This window comes from Vespula pensylvanica, chromosome 16 (assembly GCF_014466175.1).
Source record: "Vespula pensylvanica isolate Volc-1 chromosome 16, ASM1446617v1, whole genome shotgun sequence".
NCBI lineage: Eukaryota > Metazoa > Arthropoda > Insecta > Hymenoptera > Vespidae > Vespula > Vespula pensylvanica.
The window spans coordinates 2,739,708-2,761,581 of NC_057700.1; the positions used below are offsets into that span (position 1 = coordinate 2,739,708).

General features: G+C 27.9%; 4 protein-coding genes and 1 long non-coding RNA gene across 12 annotated transcripts; 2 read left to right on the forward strand and 3 right to left on the reverse strand.

Moving 5' to 3' along the window:
• Positions 1 to 808: 808 nt before the first annotated feature.
• On the reverse strand, positions 809 to 7,141 carry LOC122634821 (poly(A) RNA polymerase gld-2 homolog A-like). Of its 4 annotated transcripts, none has more exons than XM_043824156.1 (11): positions 6,379 to 7,141; positions 4,726 to 4,872; positions 4,080 to 4,474; positions 3,802 to 3,983; positions 3,435 to 3,718; positions 3,154 to 3,322; positions 2,916 to 3,059; positions 2,709 to 2,837; positions 2,425 to 2,614; positions 2,229 to 2,344; positions 809 to 2,126 (listed from the first exon to the last, which is right to left on the reverse strand). In XM_043824156.1, the coding sequence occupies exons 2-11, from the start codon at positions 4,867 to 4,869 to the stop codon at positions 1,963 to 1,965; spliced, it is 1,917 nt and encodes a 638-aa protein (XP_043680091.1). In that variant the 5' UTR covers positions 4,870 to 4,872; positions 6,379 to 7,141; the 3' UTR covers positions 809 to 1,962. The 4 variants fall into 4 exon arrangements, with proteins under 4 accessions (XP_043680091.1, XP_043680088.1, XP_043680090.1 ...); XM_043824153.1 differs by having other exon boundaries at positions 4,726 to 5,730; XM_043824155.1 differs by lacking the exon at positions 6,379 to 7,141 and adding an exon at positions 6,230 to 6,364 and having other exon boundaries at positions 4,726 to 5,730.
• Positions 7,142 to 7,601: 460 nt separating this feature from the next.
• LOC122634822 (coatomer subunit epsilon) lies at positions 7,602 to 9,507 on the reverse strand. The gene is made up of 3 exons (XM_043824158.1): positions 9,348 to 9,507; positions 8,332 to 8,820; positions 7,602 to 8,168 (listed from the first exon to the last, which is right to left on the reverse strand). The coding sequence occupies exons 1-3, from the start codon at positions 9,450 to 9,452 to the stop codon at positions 7,860 to 7,862; spliced, it is 903 nt and encodes a 300-aa protein (XP_043680093.1). The 5' UTR covers positions 9,453 to 9,507; the 3' UTR covers positions 7,602 to 7,859.
• A 252-nt stretch (positions 9,508 to 9,759) lies between these two features.
• On the forward strand, positions 9,760 to 12,073 carry LOC122634836 (syntaxin-18). Of its 4 annotated transcripts, none has more exons than XM_043824179.1 (3): positions 9,760 to 9,905; positions 10,113 to 10,318; positions 10,521 to 12,073. In XM_043824179.1, exon 3 carries the CDS (start codon positions 10,602 to 10,604, stop codon positions 11,571 to 11,573), a length of 972 nt encoding a protein of 323 aa, XP_043680114.1. In that variant the 5' UTR covers positions 9,760 to 9,905; positions 10,113 to 10,318; positions 10,521 to 10,601; the 3' UTR covers positions 11,574 to 12,073. The 4 variants fall into 4 exon arrangements, with proteins under 4 accessions (XP_043680114.1, XP_043680117.1, XP_043680116.1 ...); XM_043824182.1 differs by having other exon boundaries at positions 9,779 to 9,920; XM_043824183.1 differs by lacking the exon at positions 9,760 to 9,905 and adding an exon at positions 9,989 to 10,037.
• A 1,696-nt stretch (positions 12,074 to 13,769) lies between these two features.
• LOC122634825 (probable WRKY transcription factor protein 1) lies at positions 13,770 to 19,269 on the reverse strand. 2 transcript variants are annotated; one of them, XM_043824165.1, is made up of 4 exons: positions 18,832 to 19,269; positions 14,565 to 18,338; positions 14,265 to 14,478; positions 13,770 to 14,147 (listed from the first exon to the last, which is right to left on the reverse strand). In XM_043824165.1, exons 1-4 carry the CDS (start codon positions 18,901 to 18,903, stop codon positions 13,954 to 13,956), a joined length of 4,254 nt encoding a protein of 1,417 aa, XP_043680100.1. In that variant the 5' UTR covers positions 18,904 to 19,269; the 3' UTR covers positions 13,770 to 13,953. The 2 variants fall into 2 exon arrangements, with proteins under 2 accessions (XP_043680100.1, XP_043680101.1); XM_043824166.1 differs by having other exon boundaries at positions 18,822 to 19,266.
• Positions 19,270 to 19,737: 468 nt separating this feature from the next.
• LOC122634774 lies at positions 19,738 to 21,787 on the forward strand. The gene is made up of 2 exons (XR_006328463.1): positions 19,738 to 19,787; positions 21,124 to 21,787. It is a non-coding gene; the product is annotated as an uncharacterized LOC122634774 (long non-coding RNA).
• Positions 21,788 to 21,874: the final 87 nt, after the last annotated feature.

Genomic DNA, 21,874 nt, shown 5'->3' on the forward strand with positions numbered 1-21,874 from the left:
TTTGATATAATAACGAAGATGTTCATTGTTATAATTTTTATAATTATTTTTTTATAATTTAAATTTCACTTTTATATAATATAATTTGTCTAATATAATATTGATTTAATTTAATTTAAATGAAGACGAACTAGTCAGGTATAAGACTAGAATATTTTAATGCAACTCTTCGTCTTAGAAGATGCAATAATTTGAGGTATGATATGCTTATATCAACATATGAATAGATTTTATATAATGGATATAATTAACATAGGTGCCTTGAAATTTATCCATCTTATTTTTTATAGGAACTTTTGTATATATATATATATGAATAATTATTGAAAATATTTGATATAACATTTGTACCACCACACGTATCTGATTAGATCTAGTTGTTCGACATTCTGAAGTTATTATAGAATGTATACAGAGTTTTAGATAGCATTTTGAATAACCAATTAGAAATTCAATTAGGCAAAAAAATAAAACCTAATCAGATATAATAGAAGCAAATTAACAAGAGAAAGTCAATTAAATCTTATGCGATTGTTTCAGTTATTAATGCATACACCATAATAAATAAGAATATGATTGTTTTCCTTCATAATATCGCATATCAACCCAATAGGTTCTTATAATTCCATTGTATAGATTTAAAAAATATTTTATATCTCATTATTACTATGATGTATTCATTAAACTTAACTTTAACAAGACGCGATAAACTTAAACATAATAAACGCAATTTAATTTCCTGCATGTTTTTTATGATTTCCAAAATATTTTTTCTTCTTTAAAAATGTTTTTTTCTTTTACTTTTTTGTTTTTTTTTGTTTTGTTTTGTTTTATTTTGTTATAATAGTTTCAAAATAATTACTTTATAACTATTGTTACATCCTACACTAGTGCACTCTGTATTGTAGGCAGTAACGTTTTATATTAATAAGTACCATTTTTTGTTTTATTCTTTTTTGTTTTTTTTTTGGTTCTTTCTTTCTTTCTTTCTTTCTTTCTCTCTTTCTTTCTTTTTTTCTTTCTTCTTCTGTTTCTTTCTTTTCCTCTTTCTTTTCGATATTTCGCTTAATAACACAATTTCGTTACAGTGTCACTTTACTTTTATATATGTAGAACTTTCTCTGCAGTATACATAAATATTACGCTATATCTCATTTATATTTTTTTTTGTTTTTAATTTTTATAAATTAATTTCAGCAAAAATTTATAATATTCTATATTAATGCCGAGACGACATTAGAACACACGTGCAGAGTAAGTCTTGTCCATATTTCTGTAATTTTGTCTACGACAAATCTTAACGAAACTATCGAATTGGCTGGCACCGCACGAGATCTTAGTTATTAAAAAGTGATAAACACAAGGCACCACAGCTTCGTTTAATGATGCAAAAGATTTCTATGTAAAGTAACATGTTTCTTCTGTTACGCACTATATAATTTTTAATATACATCAGGATAAACTTATTTATTCATTTCACATTTCACATAACTAATACTTTTTTTAGGAAGCGTTTCACAGTCTATATGTTTATATCCCTTTTTCTCATAATGAAAAATATTTAAAGAGTATGTACGTAAATATCACCAAAATAATTCATATTCGATCATATTAGGAGTGAAATGATATCAAAGATGTATAAAAAATAATCTGAGATTTTCATAGAAAATAATTGCAGACAAAATAGAGAAAAAAAGGGACACTATTTGCAGTTTTACTCTTAACACATCAATGAAATAAGATGAATTCATGCTAAATTATTATCACAAGTATGATCACATTGAACTGAGACAAGCTCAGAATTATTTCATCACAGTGTATATCGTTTCTTACACCGTTAGGTGACAAATATTCAAAATACCTCTAGCTTAAAAGAGGATCATTGCTAACGCAAAATATGTGGAAGCACCTGATTATCCTACATAGTGCCTATATTCTTAAGCACTAATATTTAGGATATCATTATGTCATAGCAAAAGATGATATAGTATTAACTTTGACAAAGATGCTTGCTAAATTATGACCTTCCTTTAGTTTTTGGTAGGTACAATCAAATATCTGCTTGATTCTTGCAAATACATCTGGGTCATACACCGACCTAGCAGTATTTGTCAAATCAAATGGTTCTGTAAAATATAATGAATTTAGACATTTAGAAAAATATATATGTACATACATATACATTATGTATTAATAGAAACAATTTTTCCTCAAGGACATCTACATACCTTCGATACATAGACATTTCCATTGATGTGGATCATTTTTTAACGATCGTGCTCTCCTACATTCGTCTATTGGTATTTTACGTGCCAAACGTACAGAAATTGCATATTGGCTGAAACTGATCAATTTTGTCTCCTCTATCACATGTGTTATATCTAAAAATATTAGTAAAATTATATAAAATACGGGATAACTCACTTGAATGTGACGTAATATCTAAAAAATTCTACAAAAAGTTCTCCGAGCGATTGACGATTTGTAGGATAAAACCATGTATGTGGAATGTTTAATTTCTCATTAATATCTATGGAATGAATATCTGTATGCGGTCCAAATTTTCCTACATATAAAGAATGTAAACATGGAAGAACTGGAGGATTGACGCCACCTACGATATATAACATTTACTTTTATACGATGATGTATTAAAATAATTTTTTGTAAAAATATAATTACTCTTTTATAAAAAAAAAAAAACCTACATTGTAGAAAATGTATGACCATTAAAACTAAAGAGTAACTAGATATCGTCATGTTTTTGGCGTCATTTATATTTTGACATTGAGCCCATAATTTGACAACTAGAACCAAAGGTCTTACTCTCCAGTCAACTGTAAAATACATATAAATATATGTATACACACTGAGTTTGTTAATAAAAATACATTTACTCACACTTATTCACTTACTTTGAGAATAACAATAAAGGAGATGAGTATTACGTATTCCTACAGCATTATTGCAATTGAGATCAACTTCTAAATTTTGCATAGCATCGTGAAACTTCAAGATTGGAACTTTTGCTTGTATAAGTTCAAGTTGTGTTATAATATCTAATACAAATAAACGATACAAATTTCTAATTAGGCTCATTCTGACAAAATGTAGACATCATTAAAAATATCAATAAATTAGAGAAAGTTTTACCAGATCGTTTGAGACACCTTAATATCTGTTCTAAATGGGCAATAGCTTCGTTTCTTTGATCCATTTCCGTATGTCTCACTAATAAGCACATATCTACATCACTATTGTCAGATCCAAAACCATTCATTGTTGAACCAACCAAAAATAATCCATATTTTGGAAATGTTCCCTAAAAATAATCAACATAGTATTTATTACAATGAATGCGTCTACTTCGTTAAGAGTTTAATACTTTTATCAGAGGAACTATTATTTTTTTACATTGATTTTGGAAAATTTACCTTTATTAAAACATAGAGATATTTCCAAAGATTCATTTTATTTCTATAAACAACTTCAGTTTGCTGATTTGTAATAAACTTCTTCCAAATATCCTGCGAAAGTTTGTCCCACACGGTTCCAGTTATTAAATCAGCTGGTGTGTAATTTACTTCAATAAGATGAGATCTAGCGAGAAATCGATCTGGAGCTGTGTAACACCTAGGGAACATACTGTAACCTGGTAATATTACTCCTGTGAATTTTTTACCCCGTTGAGATCTTTGAGGGGGTGGACTACCTTTACCTATACAATTAATTTTTGCTAATTAAAATAAAAAGAAAGTTTTGATCTTATAACTATATAGAAATAAGTTAATTTCTAATCACCTGTATGATATCTCCTTTTATTCTGATAATTTTGTAATGATCTGGGAGTTGAAAAAGCAGGATAATAATTAACGGGTCGTTGATTTTGATAAAATTGATGTGCTGAGGCACTTGAAATAAAACCCTCTTCTGTAATTTTATTATTTACAATACTATAGTCTGATTGCACTCTATGTAACTTTCTACAAAAAGGTAATGAGTTATTTTATTTTTTACATCTTGTATTTAGTTTATCATCTCTTTTAATAAAAGTTATTAGATATTTGTACACTGCTTACTTGATTCCTCGCTCAATTGAAGATGTTATAGAATCCCGTTCATCTGAACTTTCATTCTGGCTACTATCAGCTTGATATTTACTGGGGGTTGGAGAACGGGAACTAAAGCCACTGTCACTATTATATTTATCATTATACAAAAAGTTTTCTCTATACGAACTTTTTTTACTTGTTTTATTACTCCAATGTTGTTTCTTTATTGAATTATTATTTGATGGTCTAAAATTTAGATGCAAGGGCGGTTGTAGAGGGGAAGTATTGTTTGGCGGAATAATTCGCCTTGGCCAGTTTCCTGAACCAGAACCAGTACCTACATTACTGACATAATCTATGTGCCGCAATGAAGGAATTTCAACACCCATTAATTGCAATAATTCCAATGGATAACTTCCAGTCTGAAAAGCATTGTTCAGTTTTTTAATAATATTTCTTGACAATCAAAAAAGAGAGAGAAATAATAATGCTAATTTCTGCTACCAATGCAAAGCAATTGTAAAAATTTTATTATATATAATAACCACAAATCATTACAAACTAATAATAGTTAACAATTTTGAGAAAAAGCCCTAAAACCTAGTATTACTATAATGATGCACATTAAGCAGAGATTTTTTTTTGCTGAAAGCTATGAATATTATATACATACCTGCATCATATGATGCCTATTATGGCCAGACACATCAGGTATATACTGTGTATATTCTGCCGGTGATAATACATTTGTACTATTAATATGTACCATTTGTGTTGGCGTTGATAGATATTGTCCACTCGCATGTTGGCCACCCATAATCTGCACCATCATTTGTGGTGGATACATAGTGTGATACATAATTAATATAGTATTAAAAAGCACTAAGAAGCTTGCTCTTGATAATTCTAACGCAACACTAAATTGTGTTACAAATGAGCGTTGTACCTATTTTAACATCCCAATCAAAATAACTTTATAAATCATTCAACTTTATTTACAGCAATATCTAATATGTTCAAGGCACAAGATATAAAGGCAAATAACTTTGCTTCTGTATTATTTTCACTTAGGCACATTCCCCTTAATTCTCTTGTATATTTATTATATGTACGTTATTAAATTTAATTTTTTTATTTACATTAATATATCGAACTACAATTGCACAGTATATACTATATTTAATAATAACATTAAAACAAACAATGATACTGCAATGAAATAAATATCCAAAGATCAAAATAGCAAATCCATTTAATTCAATAATATTTTGTCATGGTATTCTCAAAACAAGCAATATACGAAAAAGCAAAATATAAATAATGAGATAAACTATGCAATATTTTTTTCTATATTTTTAAATTATATTCAAATTAGCAGCATAATAAAGTTTTATGCAGGTGTATTATCAAAAAATTAGTTAAAGAAATTAAATAAATGATTATAAACCATGAAATTCTTGCTTTAAACCCATATATCTTGTTCTTTGTTATCTTTATATATTTTGATGTCCTTTGTGCACTTATGAATAATTCATGGAATGTTGTCAAAGAATTTTCTATAGGCCTTTCATTTATAAATTTTGACTAAGATTTAGTTTTTTTAAATTACAAATTATACTGGATCTTTTGGAGTACTCGCTCCTAACTAAATTATAATTTACAAAAGCCTTTGTATTCCCTGAAAATATAAAAAAAATCTATTTTAGATATACATTTCCAAGCTAGATTAGATTCTAGAATAAATCAGTAAAATGATATTCTAATTGAAAACATTATTACATGTACTATGTAAATCTATTCTTTCTATTAACATAAATAATGTAAAGAAGTAATAATAACATAATAAATATCACAAACTAATTGTTACCTCTCTGAGATGATGTACAATAAAAATATATTTAATGAAAGGAAAATGAAATTTTGTTATCTTTCATGACATAAATTTAAGGACATTCGTTTGCAATGATTCTTTGATTGAAATTTGCAAAAACCTAAGACTTGTAATAACTAGCTTTAAAACATTTTAGGTTATGTCGATTTAGAAAAAAGGAGAATATCGTTACTTTCTACCTATTAGACGTGAAACTTGTTTTTAAACCCAATATAGATATTTAAACTTTTGAAAAAAAAAAAAAGAAAAAAAATAATAGATTTAAAAATGATCGCTTTAAACTTACAATGTAACATGTACAAATGCTTAACGATACTACGAACGCTCTCGCAGTAGCAAATGTAAATCAATCTCTACGTGAGACAACAAGCAAAATAAAAGCTGTCAAAAGCGTAATAACATTGCTAAGTTTTCTAATAAGGAGTGCACAAATACCTGCTTTTAGTCGCCATGTTATGATAATATGTCCTCAATGTAACAATGCATCGTTCGACAAGTTTTTCTTTTTCTTTCGGTTAGTTCAAACTTATTTCGTAAACAACACGATTTAAATATTTCAATATGATCAATTCTAACGATGTTCTTTCATTAAATCTATCTTATTTTATGAGAACTGAGGTAGGCACGATTTGAGCAAGTTACGAATGATACTTTTTGTGCAACAAGTACAACGTTCACGAGCAAACTGCACGATCCTAAGCTTTCTATTATACCGATTATACGTTTAAATTTTCGAATTCTTTGACGTAATATGGACGTTTCTCGACTGACTTTGAATGCTTCAAATAATTCTTGTTAGATGGCATTACAAACGAAATGTGGAAATACCGATCGAGATATTTCATTAAAAAAAAAATCTTGTACATATACATACACACACAAAACATATGTATATACATATATATTGGTTCACAACTTCTACCATTTTAAAATAATTACGTATATACATTTATCCTTCAAAGATACTATGATAAATAATTCTATTTGTATACATGTATATATGTAAGAAACAATAAATAAAATCAAATCACGATGTGGTAATCGATACAAATAATGGTTTTTACGTTTCTATTAAACATGGTTTATGCTAACGATTGAATTGATAGTACTGAATTAACGATATATAAAACGCAACAAAATTCGACTAATTATTTTCTCCTTCTTTATCTTAAAAGTTACGAACTTGTACTAGTATTAATTACATTGTTCGCTAAGTTGATATATTAATGACCCTATTACGGTTATGACTCTACAATTGTCTTTAGTTGTTATGTACGTGTTTGTGTTAACATGTTTTATTTTTTTATCGCAAACGAAATATTAAGATAAAAAAGAAAGTGCTTGTAGCCTTCCTTTATTGCAAACTAGCATGTAGTACAATACGTTATTTGTTATATGCACGTATGTATGTATATAACTACGCGCAAATTTCTATGATAAAAAAGATGATACATGCAAAATGAAAAAATTGCATATCAGAAATATCTTATTGACTGTACTGTAAAATGGCAGCCACATGGTTCTTTTATTTTGAAAACATTATTACCACGAGTGGTGTTGAGTTCATGTGGATTAAACATTTTTTTTTTTTATTTTGTTTTTGTTTTTACTTTTTTGCAATCTTATCACAATAGTATCTTTAATTATAAAAAGGTTAATTTTGGAAAATCTCTGAACATGTACGTTTATTTCTGTGATTATGTCATAGAAATTTATATAAAAACAGAATATTCTTGCTTAAGAGCAAACTGCTTTACTATCATTCAATCAAGCCTCGTGACAAAATCTCATACACTTTGTCCCATAAATATTGTCTACATTCTGTAGTATGCCCTATTCAAAACTGACTCAATATTCTCATTAATACTTGTATTTTACTCGATCCATGGAATGCCAAAGTCTGAATGTATTGCAATTTAGGCAGACGATGAATATTGTTTTCTAAGTCTTTGAAATTCAATTTCTTTTTGCAAATATTCTTGAACAAATGGATGTTCCAAATGAGAATCCTTTAATTGACTTAAATAACGATTTGCAACTTCAGGTGGTTTTCCCATATGTTGTGAAAGGACAATCATATTGATTAAGGTGTCAGGATTATTACTATCTTTATCAAGTGATTCTTGCAAAGCTGTTTCAGCTTCTTCGTATTTTGCTTGACCAATAAAACAAGTAGCTTGGCCATTTAACAACATACTTGTACTGGAATGCTTATCAATCATTTCCTGAAACAATTAACAAATAACAGTCTATCTCAATGAATTAATCAATCGTACTTAAAATCGTTCTATTCTTTTTTTATAAATGTTTTTAAATTGTTTTACGTTTAAGTAGTTTTACTAAATACAAGAACAACATAAAAATAAATGCTATATCTTTTTTCTGTACCTGAAATATATAATAAGCATCCTGTAATTTGTCCCCTCCACTGCTTATGTTTAACCATGCTTGAGCAAGCTGTGTTAACGTAGCATCATCATCTTTCTCTTGCATCGTTTTGAGTTCTTTTCTAGCCAGATCCAACCGATCCATCTTCAAGTAAATTTGCAATGTTAATGCTAAACATTCCAAATGATCCACATTACGAAGTACTCGTAAAGCAGATTCTAAATTCTTTTCGTGATAGTATATAGTAGCAGCAACAATCATAAAATTGTGATTGTCTAAATTAGTGTGATTTGCTGCTTGATCTAATTCCGCAACGATTGCTTCTCTACGTGACGGATTTGCAAAATAATCCGCTAAAGTTTTCAATGGTTGTAATTCTAATGGTGATGAATTATTGATTTCATTTAAAACAATACGGAATTTCCTTTGTGCTATGTAAGCACGATATAAAAATACATCGCGTTCCATTGCTACCTCTGGAGAAGAGGGCTGTAAATAAAGAAAAATACAATTCTGATATACATCATCTATTTTTAAATTACATTTTTATACAAGTACAAATAGTATAAAAATATTATAATAAAAATTGTATAGATATAATGGATAAACAATTTATAAAATGATAATTTAATATTTACTATTTACATGAAACAAAAATATACTATATGACTTATAATTGATTGTTATTACAAAAACATGTGTTTGTATTTATAAAATATTTATGAAATAATAGTAACAGCATGAATAATAAAATAACAATTTTTTCAATATTTAGTATTATATTGAAATTAAATATATCTATTAATAAATTGATACATAAAAAAGAATTATCGTTATACGAGATATTTTTTAATATTAATAAAATATATATATTATTTTTTCATATAAAAAATAAAATATTTAGATTTAACAATAAATTAGACTAATGCAGTAGTAGGATTGCGAAAGCAAAATAATTTTCTGGAAATTGACAATGTAAAAAAGAAATACCAGCATAAATTTCATAATATACGTACTTTGATTTTTTGTGTTTCGTTGATACATTGTTGATAATTACCGATATAAAAGTGATTTTTTACGTCGAACAATTCATCGACATCGCTTTGCTGCTGACGTGCCATCTTGTCATTTCGATACTAGATAGTACTAGAATTTCTTCTTATTTCGCTCCGCTATTACGTATTCCTCTATCTAGGGTCCCTAGATATCTACGAAAAGTATAAAACAAGGAATTTATGTCTCGTTATTATTAGTTTCTCTAACGACTAAATTACAATACTTTATAAAACGAACACTTTCTTGTAATATTTTTAATAATGTAATAGAAAAAATCAAGATATAAAATTATATTTTTTTTGAAACTTTTATAAGTTATGATATAAAAGTATTTATTTCTACATTCATATATCTTATAGATTCATAGATTTTAATAAGATCATCTAAATCAAAGATTTTCTATTTACTTGAGAATATAATTACAATCAGATATAAATCGAGACGTTTATTATTTCTAACATCTATATTTATTCGCATCTCTCAGAGTTAGTTACAACAATCGAATGTCAAAATGCAAGGTGCGTCAACCGGATGTTCGTAATAACTATTAATTAGTTAAATTTTTTTAAGGAAGTAATGAAAAAATATTTTACAAATAAGAATTATCTTTTAAAATTAATATTTTATTAGTTTTTGCCTTGTGAATAATTGTAATTACTTATTAGTATCACATATCACAAGTTTGTATACCTTTTTTCCTTTTAACTTGCTAACATTATTTTTAGGTTATGTTGCACCGTACAACATTAACACAATATGGTCGGTTCAATCTCATACGACAAATATTTGTCGAATATAAATTATTAAGGTCACACAATTATCTGTTTATTCTATTAATATGATATATTAGTATGTTTATGTGTTTTAAGATAAATCGAAATGAGCTGGTCTTAATTTATTATACTATATCGGAATTCATTTGTAAGAATAGGTAATAAAATGAATATTATTCTTGTATGACTTTTTTGTGAATCATTTTGATAATATTATAAGTTTCACAACTAAGTCACTTGAGTTGCAAATAATATTTTAATTATATGTAGTAATGTAGATTGTAGATTATGAAATCAAAATATTTTTATATATTTTATTCGAAAGGTGACCATTATTTTTATAAATATATCTTTTTTCAGCCATAAGATATAATTAATTACTTCTGTGACTGAAGTTACTTTCATTCAAAGTATTAGCAGTAATATACATCAATATTAACAATGGATGTCAGTATACTATTCAGAGCCTGCGTAAAAACTGTTAGTTTACAAGATAAAAATTTAGGATCTTCTAGTTTTACGAAACCATTGAAAAAGACAAAAAATAAAAGTGCTTTTTACGTTAAAACCCAAGCTGTAGTTGCACAAATAGCAAAACTTAAAGAATTTTTATTAGAAAATCGGAAAGCTTACTTAAATTTTTCGAATTATTTTTCTAACATACCACGCATGACTGATGTAGATCGCGATCAAATTGATGCAGGAGCTCAAACAATTATGAGTACTTGTTCTCAGCTTATTAAAGAATTGAAGAGAGAAATTGCATTTTCAGAAGTTTCTAGACAAAATATGGAACATCGTGAAATCGTGTTACTCTTGATTGAAGATTATTTGAAAAACGTTTGTAAAATTTATTCAGAACAAAAAGCTATACGAGTGAAAAGAGCTATCGAAATGAGGACTATATCTAAATTTGAATTAGATACAAAATCGAACAAAATTATGGACATGGATAATAAACGGTCTGTTTCAAATTTAATTGAAAAAACAAATAACACAGAAAATCAGAGCAATTCAGGCAAATCAAATCCCATGAAAGTTCAAGAAATTAATGAAGATGTTAATACTCTTTTATATGAAGAATTGTCACCTGAAGATATCCAGATGTTTGAGTCAGAAAATGAGCAGTTATATAATGAACTTAGTACAGTAACAGAGGAGGTCAGACAAATTGAAAGTAAAGTAGTTCATATAGCTGAATTACAAGAAATATTTACAGAAAAAGTACTAGATCAAGACAAAGATCTTGATCGATTAATGACAACAGTTGTTGGATCTACTGAAAATGTAAAAGAAGCTAATGAACAGATTCGACAAGCTATTCAAAGAAATGCTGGACTTAGAGTGTGGATTCTTTTTTTCCTATTAGTCATGTCATTTTCTTTACTTTTTCTTGATTGGTATAATCCGTAAATTAAATGTTTAAAAACATTATGATACATTAAGGTAGAGTGAAGACAAATATTTTGTACATGTTCTATGAAAAATGTTAATGCAAATACATAATAAAACTTGTATGTAAATAATTATTTTTGTCAACAAGATATTCTTATAACATTTCCAGTAATTATAATGATAAATCGATTAAATTAATTATTATAGTTCAAGTAACGTATACAAATTCAAAATAATAATTTTTTCGAATATCCATTTTTAACATTTATATATATATATATATTATTTTTAGTTAGTGGATTATTGATGAATAATAAAATTTTTTTGACAAAATAGGTCATTGTATTTTATCCCAAAGACATTGTACATAATGGCTACAACTTATATAATAGAAATTGTAAATATTCGTATATTTACTTATATATACACACTCGTACATGTGCACCTATTCTCGATGTACCAATTAATTTTGAAATGCAGCATGGATTTAACACAATAAAAATTTGAAGTTTCGAGTATTGGAGAACATAAGATCTTACAATAGTCTGTTTATATCTGTTTCGCACATATCTTTTTCATCGTTTTAACAGGAAGCATCAATACTCAATTTATTCTGTAAGTTTCATTAATATCTACGTAAATATAATAATATATCAAATAAAATTACGTTTTAATGATACCTTATACAATAAATGCATAAGTATTATTTCTTGTGTATTATATATTTAAAAAATACACTGCTATATAATCATTAATTAAAAAAATAACAAATATTTTAATTTGATATTATACATTGTTTGTCAGATTACAATAAATCGTATATTTTAATTTATAATATATAAATCACAATGAGATAAGTGAGATAATATGAATTGTATAAATAATAATTTATTTTAATAAATCTGATTATATTTCTCCATTTTTTTTTTTTTTATAACGTGTATTGCAAAAATGATTATACCATTTCGTTATTTGTAACTAACAAATGTTATTTAATATAATATCACATTAATTGGATATTACAGTTATTACAACATTTACACTTATCTCATCTGTGATTTGTTGTAAAATTAAATCAACTAATCATGTTGTACATATTATTTTATATTAACAGGACTAATACGAGTGTTATTTATGTCACAGATATCTGCAAGACACTTTTATAAGACTTCCTGTTTTGATAGAATACCATATTGGTATTAAGCACCATGAAGAACATTGATAGATAGACAAAACATTGTAAAATTATATATATGTGTATATTTATATGAAAATTATTTATAAATGTTTCATTCATTTCCATGATTTACTGTTGCATTTCAATATCACACAATTTGCAATCAAGACATTATAAACATTCCTTATAATAAACTCGTTCACCATATAAAATTGATATATATTTATATTTTATTTTATACAAAATGTTACAAAACTCTAATATTACAGCTTTGTGAGAAACAATACCAACACTGTAAGTACTATAAATACAGAGGAATATTTATCAAATTCCTGATTTTTTGATTTTGAAAAGTTTTCAAATTAGAAAGTAAATAATGAATAGTACAAATTGAAGATAATTTATGAATTATTATTTATTTTATGCAAAAGAGAAGATTCAGCGAAATAAAGGAAAATATTCGGAAAAATAAAGGAGAAAATTCTTTAGCTTTTTAATATTCATTATTAAGCATAAAGCAAATATATAAGTTCATGAGAATATTTAACTATATAATATATTTTCTATATAATATATTATCTTTGTAAGCAGGAAATGAACAGAAAAGTAATAAAAGATTCTGTTAAGAAAAAACAGACAGGTCCATTAAATTTCTAACTTCCCAATTCTGTACTTTCTTGAAGAAATGTGAAGGAAATTAGAATTTAATTTTATCAAAAACTTACTTTTTATATTAGAAAGTGACATAAGTTCCAGTAATAAAAAATTAATGCAAAGCAAATATTTTCATCAACAAGATGATCATTGAACAATAACATTTTTTCAAATTTCTTTAATTTTATTGATAAATTAAATTGTTTACCAAAGATATGTTGCGAATTATCATATATGATTAGCATAGATTGATAAAAGACATTATTTCACAACTGGTCTGTTAATTATTATTATTAGAAAATACGGTTTAAATATATATATATGATACATATATATATATATATATATATATATATATATATATTTAAACGTATATTTTAATATATGTATATATTTATATATATATACAATTCAAAGGAATCATAAACATAAAGAAATATATAAGAATAGAATATTTCAAAACATTTGAAATTTAAGAACGAAATTTGTTTTTTTCTTTTCCATTCATAACTATATTTGTTGTACTTACAGATATGGCCAATAACACCTTGCTGGAGAAGAAGGATTTTAATTTTGTATATAATTGTATTTGTAACGTAGTTGTGAGTCATATGGACAGATTTTGCCTTCAATTAAACATTGAACAACCCACGTTGTGGAAAGCAATGGTAATTGCCACTCTCCAGCTTTCGTAATTGCCCATGAAGGACATCTGCGATTAGTAACCACTACTGTACCCTCTGCAAATCCTTCCATACTTTCTGTAAGGATTAACGTTTTATTAATTATAGTTATTATTACATTTTTTATATTGCTATGTACATACAACCGTATTAAATATGAAGATAATCTAAAAGTTAATAAGAAAAATATAATACCTGAACCATCCACCAGCAAAACTACAGCACCTGCATTTTCACATATTTGGCGCCAAAATGATGTAAACTTTTTATCTGATTCTATAATAGGAATTATTACTATCACTTGAGTTAATGGTTTATTACTAGGCCTTTGAAAAACTTCAATATAAGATTGTTTATCCAAACTCCATCCGGCAGGTAAGCTCCATCCTGCTGGATTTACTAATTTGTCCTTGAAAAGATAAGCATCAAATATAATTAAAATGTAATATAAAAAGTGCGTTTATCATTTTTATGAGAATATAAGATTTATTATACCTCTTGACAACATTGTATAATCCAATTATGATTATATGCAGGAATTCCGACCGAAAGACACAATAAATTTTTTGCAGTAACATTTGGCACATTTGTAATCAGTTTAGTGTTTTTATATTCTTCCTTTGGTATTAAATCAAACTCGTCATAAATTTTACCTTTTCCAGCTTCTATTTGGGTTTTCAACCTATCCCTTACAAATGGTCTACGGACCCATTCTTCTTCATTTTCTGTTCCAGTTTCAGAACCAGAATCTTTAGCGTCTGCTTGAAACCTATCAAGTACTTCCAATGATGCACAGGTAAGAATAAACGACATGCCTTTGAATATGTTAGAATTGTTGCTTGGAATAGGACCCAAGGTTGCTATAGTTTCTTCATTCTCAGCTTTTTTCTTACTTCGTGGTTTTCCTTTTATTCTATGTTGAGGTCCTTTTACAATCTGCTCATTTGGTGTCCCAATAATTTCTGGTTGTACACCACTTAGTATAATTTCATCTTTTAGAGACAAATTTGAATCACTAGATTTACTCTCATTTTCAGAAGAATCTCTTTTTTTAGTTTTAGAAGCTATACCAGAAACAGAAGGTTCTGATATACTAATATTTTTATCAATTGAACTACTAGCCAATATCTTAGATTTTGGAGTTGAAAATGTTGGAGTAGCAATTCGTTTAGAACGCCGTTTTCCATCTACCATGTTATCTAAAGTTATTTGGCCCGAAAGCTTAGGTGTAGATGGAAGATTGTTTATTTTCACAAATATTTCTTCCTTCAATACTTGCGCTTGATCTGATGATAAAAAGATGTCTTTTACCTGGACTTGTAATTTCTCTCCTTCGTCTGTTTCTACTGAATAATATGTACCATTATTAGTATTTTGGACTTCAACTATTAAGCCACAGGAACCATAATCATCCTCTGCCGTAGTCGCATATACTGATAAACCTTCTTTTAGGGTCTTTGGTATTGGTATAATAAATTCTTCTATAAGTAATTTATTTTTCCCATCATAAAAATTTACTTTATATTTTAACTTAACTTTTTCCATGACTGTACCTGGATAGTAATTATTGTCGGACCACTTGGCAAATACTTCTTTACCAACCAATTCATCATTTATATTAATTTGTGATATATCTTTTACGAATGAAACAGTGTTATTGGATGGTGCATCGCTATCAATTTTATCAGTTTTAGTTTTCTTTCTACTGCTAGGAGTACTGTTATTTCCTTGGACAGAAATTAATTCTTTTGGTGAAATTTTGCACATTCCATTTGTTTGTACACCTGCTCTGGTATTTTTACTTCGTGGTCTTTTTGGTGCTCGATTTTTTCTGGAACTTTTTGGCGTTGCCGTTTGCATTGCTATTTCTCCTTCTTCTTCTGGCGTAGAACACCTAATTTTTTGTAAAACATCATCTAATCTCTCGTTACTTATGTTATATGTATCAATCGTATTAACCTCTGTATTTAAATAACTCAAAATAGTTGTTACTAATAAACGATTATTTTTCCACTCCTTGGTTAATCTTTCATGTGATTCATCTATATTTTGTTTCTGTGGTGCTGATGGTATTTCATATGCTGACTTCTTTGCGTGTTTAGCTGGACCTCGAGGTAGTGAAAAATGTGTATCTTTAGCTGCAAGTTTAGCTACTAAAGAAGCAGCACTAGATGCTGAGCTTGTAGAACTAATTGTTGAAAGAAAAGAAAGTCTAGATGGATTTAAATGAAATAATTGCGGATTGCTATTAACTGATCCTGGAGAAGCATCCTTATTATCATTTCCAGAAATATCAGCTAACGAAGCAGAAGTGTCTTCTGTTTTGTGGCGTGCAGATGAAAGTTCTACTATTGGTTCACACTGAACACTCATTAATTCTTTGTTAAGGAATTCTTTTGTACTCTCATCAATATGTAATAAACATTTAAGTCTTACATACACACCAACTTCTTTTTCTACTTGTAAAGCTTTTGTAAGTAAATTTGCATTACTTAATTCAGATTTATTTTTAATATTATCATCTATAAGTGAAACATCGTGTTCATTGTCACTTACACTTATTAAATCTGCATTATCACTCTCTTTAGATACCGAAGCAGATATTTTTGTTTCTTTATTCATAGACCGTAAAACATTATCGCCTTTTAAAATAGTAGAATGCAGCTCATTACTAAATATATCTGATTCTACACTAGCTGTACCATCTGTATCGCATTTTTTACAATCGCTATTTCCATTAAAATGATGTTTATCAGATTTTGAATCTACTGACGATTCTTTGGTGTTAATTAAAGATTTATAATTGAAATCATTACTATTTTTATTCTCGTAACAACTTTTATAAATATTTTCAGTATTTGTAGTATCAAAAACTTCTTTTTCTCCGAGCTTTCCTATTGAATTCTCTTGCGATGAATCCAAAATAATTTTCTCACCATCTTCATCAATTTCAACTAATTCTGGAAGTTTCATCTTCTTTTCTTGAGACATCGTTGATTTATCAAAAACAACTTCTATACTCATACGTGGCTTGTTTGTGTAAGTAGATGCAACAGGTTGCTGTTTACTTATTGTTATTTTATCTATTACTATTTCTTCACTGGTACTGCTTTTGTTCTGCAAGTTAACATCATCAATGTGCTTGGATGTTGAACTTTTATTATCCTCCTTATTTATAGGAGCAGGTGACTTTTGTTCACTTATATCTTTAGAAGAACTAATTGATATATCAGGATTTGAATCATTCTTTGCTGTTACATCAATTATTGATACTTCTGTATTTTCTACTTCTTTGTTCTCGGTTAATTCTTTTTCATCGCTAATCTTAGTCACATCAACATCAAAAGTATTATCTTTTTCAATATCGTCATTTGTACTAGTAGTAATAGCAGTACTAGTAGTAGTGGTAGTCGTGGTAGTAGTAGTTATATTAGTAGATGTATTGGATGTAATAGTATTGTTTACAGTTTCATTTTGATTTATTTCACAAGATTTTTTAGCATTATTTTCATTCTTATCTAAACATTTCTGTACAGGGCATGATTCACAGTTCTTATCATCTTTGGTTTCATTTAAAACAACATCGGAAGTTTTCACATTGGATTCAATAAGTTCTTCACTTTCTACATCCTGAGTTTCTTCTATTACAATATCTGGTATTGTACAATTTCTTGAAATATTTAACTGAGACTCATCTGATTTATCTGAATGATGACTATCATCATTATGAAATTTATTTTTTTCTATACTTAAAGCATCTTCTGAGGATGAACTTCTTAACAACTTAGTAACAGGATTATCAAGAGAATCTGCTTTACGTTTAAGACCTACTTTTTCAGATGTACTATGACCTTCTTTTTTAGATGGTGAATATATAATAGGAGGTGTACCATGAATAACATCATTTTCGTCATCTGTATCAACTTTTTGGTCGTCAAGTTTAGAACCATCACCCTCGACATTTTCTTTCTCATTGCTTTCCACTTCACTTTTTTTTTCTAATATATTCGTTTTATCTTCAGCTATCTCATCAAGCGACTGACTTTGTTCCTTGTTCAAATCATCATTACTTTTTGAATTATCATTCTCAGATTGAGTTCCTAAGTTATTTGTAAACGAATTGATTTCATCGGTATCAACAAGTTCAAAATCCTGACTTTCATTTACAGTATTTTCTTTAGGATTTTCATAATAAGTATCTTGCGTATCCATCGTAGAATCTTCCATCTTTTCTACGTCTGACATTTCTATGAATGTTTTGTATATACGCTATAATTCAAATATCAATTTATTAAAACGATTACGTAAATATTTCGTATCAAAAACTATCATTACTAATTAATATTTCTATTGCAGAAATAAAAGGAAAAGACGTATATTCTGTTTATAAAAAAAAAAAAAAAAAAAAAAAAAGAAGAAGAAGAAAGAAAGAAAAGAAAAGATAAGGAAGCAAAAAGAAAGAAGAAAAAAGAAGAAAAAAAGAAAAAGAAAATTGTGACTCGTTAAGGATCAATCGAAAGGGTTATACATAAAAAATCGAAGGGGTTATACTTTAATATTTAATAGTATAACTTAATACGATCATTGATATATGTTCTATATACGTTTATGTTTACATGGGACAACACATGAGAAATTAGAAAAAGCGTTAGTAACGATACTACTTGTTACAAACAGAAAGAAGGTTACGGCGGGAAGATCATATTGGCGTAATAAAATCAGGAAAATACATAAATTAAACGATATACGTACTAGTATTTACCGCATGTGTTGTGGCGATTTCTATTCTCAACAATATATTGTCGTTAACATCAGAATATTGCATTTGCTGCATAAACTGAGTCACGTTCGCCGGCTGTTCTATGCGAGGGCTTCTTTAATATTTTTTTGATTCTCGTATTACCTGGCCTAATTTTTCTTCGATATAATTATAACAAGAAACAATTATATCTCGCTTTATCTTAAAAGATACAAATTATAACAACGGATTGATATCGGACGACAAAACGCGCATAAACGCCAGATTTTATTCACAAAAGAATATAAAACACAAAACGCCATCGCCACTTTACGGCTGCGTAGGTTACAGTGTGCTTTACTCTAATCAACATAGATGGTGAAGTTATACATTTTTTCAATACATTTCTTAGCCTGCCTGATAGTATATTAAAAGTAACCAATAAACGAGTACCTGGTTACGATAATAATCCACCCTTTTTCACTTTATTCTATTAAACTTGATAAAAATTTCTAATTCATTATATAACACGTATTTATTTATTAATAAAATTATTTTCTCACTATTTACGAAATAAAATATAACAAATGAATGTTTATTAAATGAATTAAATTGAACCTTTCCGGCAATAAAATGTTACGAGTCCAGCTCATTTATTGGTTATTTTCATTTGTGTGCTAGTTATTTTTGAACACAATGTTTTATTAATTGTACGTCTTTGTTATATTTATATTAATATAATAAATATATATCACTTTTATATTACTTCTATTACGATTAGATATCAATTTTATAATGATTATATATAAATTATTTTCTGAGACGATTCGTATATAAAGTGATTCGACTGTGGACCAATGAGAGGAGAGGGGAAATTACGTTACGTTACGAACAGAACAGCAACGTTGCTTATGACGTAGGAATTTAATAGTTTCGAATACCCGCGGAATCTGAAATATAATAGAATTCATATTTATAAGGTAATATATAATATATCAAATATTTTTATTATATATTAAAATTTAATATTATTTTTTGTAATACAAATGATATATATATTATGTACTATTAGTACTTTGACTAATGTTACTAAGTAACATTAACATTATGTATACAATTTTTTTGCATATTATTGACCTTTAAGAAGCACATTATTCGAATAAAAGATAAGAAATATTAGCAACGCGTTTGGAAAAAAAAAAAACAAAATATTTTTACATTTCACGAATTCTTTTGTTACTGTTCGAGTAATGCATTGAAGTGTACATAGCCTTACTTGAACATATGAATGTACTCTTTTTTGCATTTTCATTTGCACTAGTACACTTAGATCTTTATTCGAGTAAAGAGAAAATTGTTTATTCGTATAAAAAAACAATAAACTGTACAAAAGAGTTTATACAATGATCGTTATCGTAAGATAATAGATTTATAACTTTTTAAAAAAACGTCTTGATACGTATAAGAATTAGTTTCTAAACTATAAATATTTTTTTTTATAATACTTTTATCTATAATAATCAAACACCATTATCAGTAAGTAAATCAATTACTGGTCTTAATCTTTATCCTATCCAACGACTTAAATTTTGAAAATAGGTAATTAATGAATTCATATTTCATGTAGTAAAAATATAATCATAATATTCCAGTTATATACTAGTATCTCTAAAGAAACATATTTTTCGATATCTGTATATTATTTTTATTTTTCAAAATCTATTATCTTTAAATTTAATGTAAGTTACTTAATAATCATTTAATAAATACGAATATAATAATACACAAGTAATAAATACAAACAAAGATAGTTTGCAAAAAAAACAAAGATAGTATCAAAAAAGATTCGCTCGTTATTTATATATGGTAGACTCTTTATTGCAACTTAAGGTTAAATCTGAAATATAAAAATATTTCTCAGTAAATTGGAATTGTCTTTGAAATCTATTTTTTGCGTATAAGTAAGAAAATTATTATCACATTATCTTCTTCTTTAACAATTTTTATTCGAGTTAATCCTACATCGAGGAAAATCCATGATAACGCATGAAATGTTAACAATATCATACATCCCAGAATAATAAAAACAATTGGTTTATGAAATTTATTTTCCTGAAATAGAATCATCTAAATTTAATAAAGAGAGACGACTTTAATCTTTCCACGAAAAAAGTCATCTTAGTCGTTTTAATTTCTTTAAAATAAGATAAGAGTTTAATAAGACCAAGGAAACGTATAACACTCATTTCAGCGAGAAATCGGCTATGAAACGGACATAAATAAAATCAGTTTTGTCGGGAACCTAACCTTTTCTAGATCAGTGACGTATTACGAGATTAAATCATCGCCATGATGCGACTGAGAAGAGAGAGAACGCAATTTCAAGATACGAATAGGAAAACGACGAGTAAAGTTAAATCATCGAACCAATCGAGTTCGTTGGCGTCCCTTATTTGAAATTTGCCAGATAGTCGAGGCGCGCTCTATCGGTACGATAAGGAAACGATAACGATGGAGAGAGAGTATCTACGTGATGTCGATTGAGAACCGCTGTCATCAGCGTGTAGGGGCGTCGTTGCTCTGCGTGCAATGTGTATCGTGTAGGCGTTGGCGAAGGAGGAGACGAGTCGGGCATGTCTCCGTGAAAAAAGAGAGGAGATAGAAGGGGAGAAGGAATACAAAAAAAAAATAAAAAAATAGAAAAATAAAAAAGAAAAACACACAAAACGGAATAAACCCTATAAAGCTCGGTGCGCTTTCGTCGTTTAATTTTGCGATCGTCGCACGTGTGCGTGGCCGCCCGAAAAAATCATCGTACATATCTCAGGTTCGATCGAGGACGTGGGCCGTGCCAGCGCGTAACGCGTTCTCGTTCGGTCCGATGATTCAAGAGAACGACGAGTAGTCTTTTTGAAGACGGCGAAGGAAGAAGAAAAAAAAGAAAAAGAAAAGAAGTAGTAGAAGAAAAGGAAGAAGAGGAGGAGGAGGAGGAGGAGGAGGAGGAGAAGGAGGTGGTGGTGGTGGTGGAGGAGGTGGAGGAGGAGAAAGAAGGAGAAGGAAGAGGAAG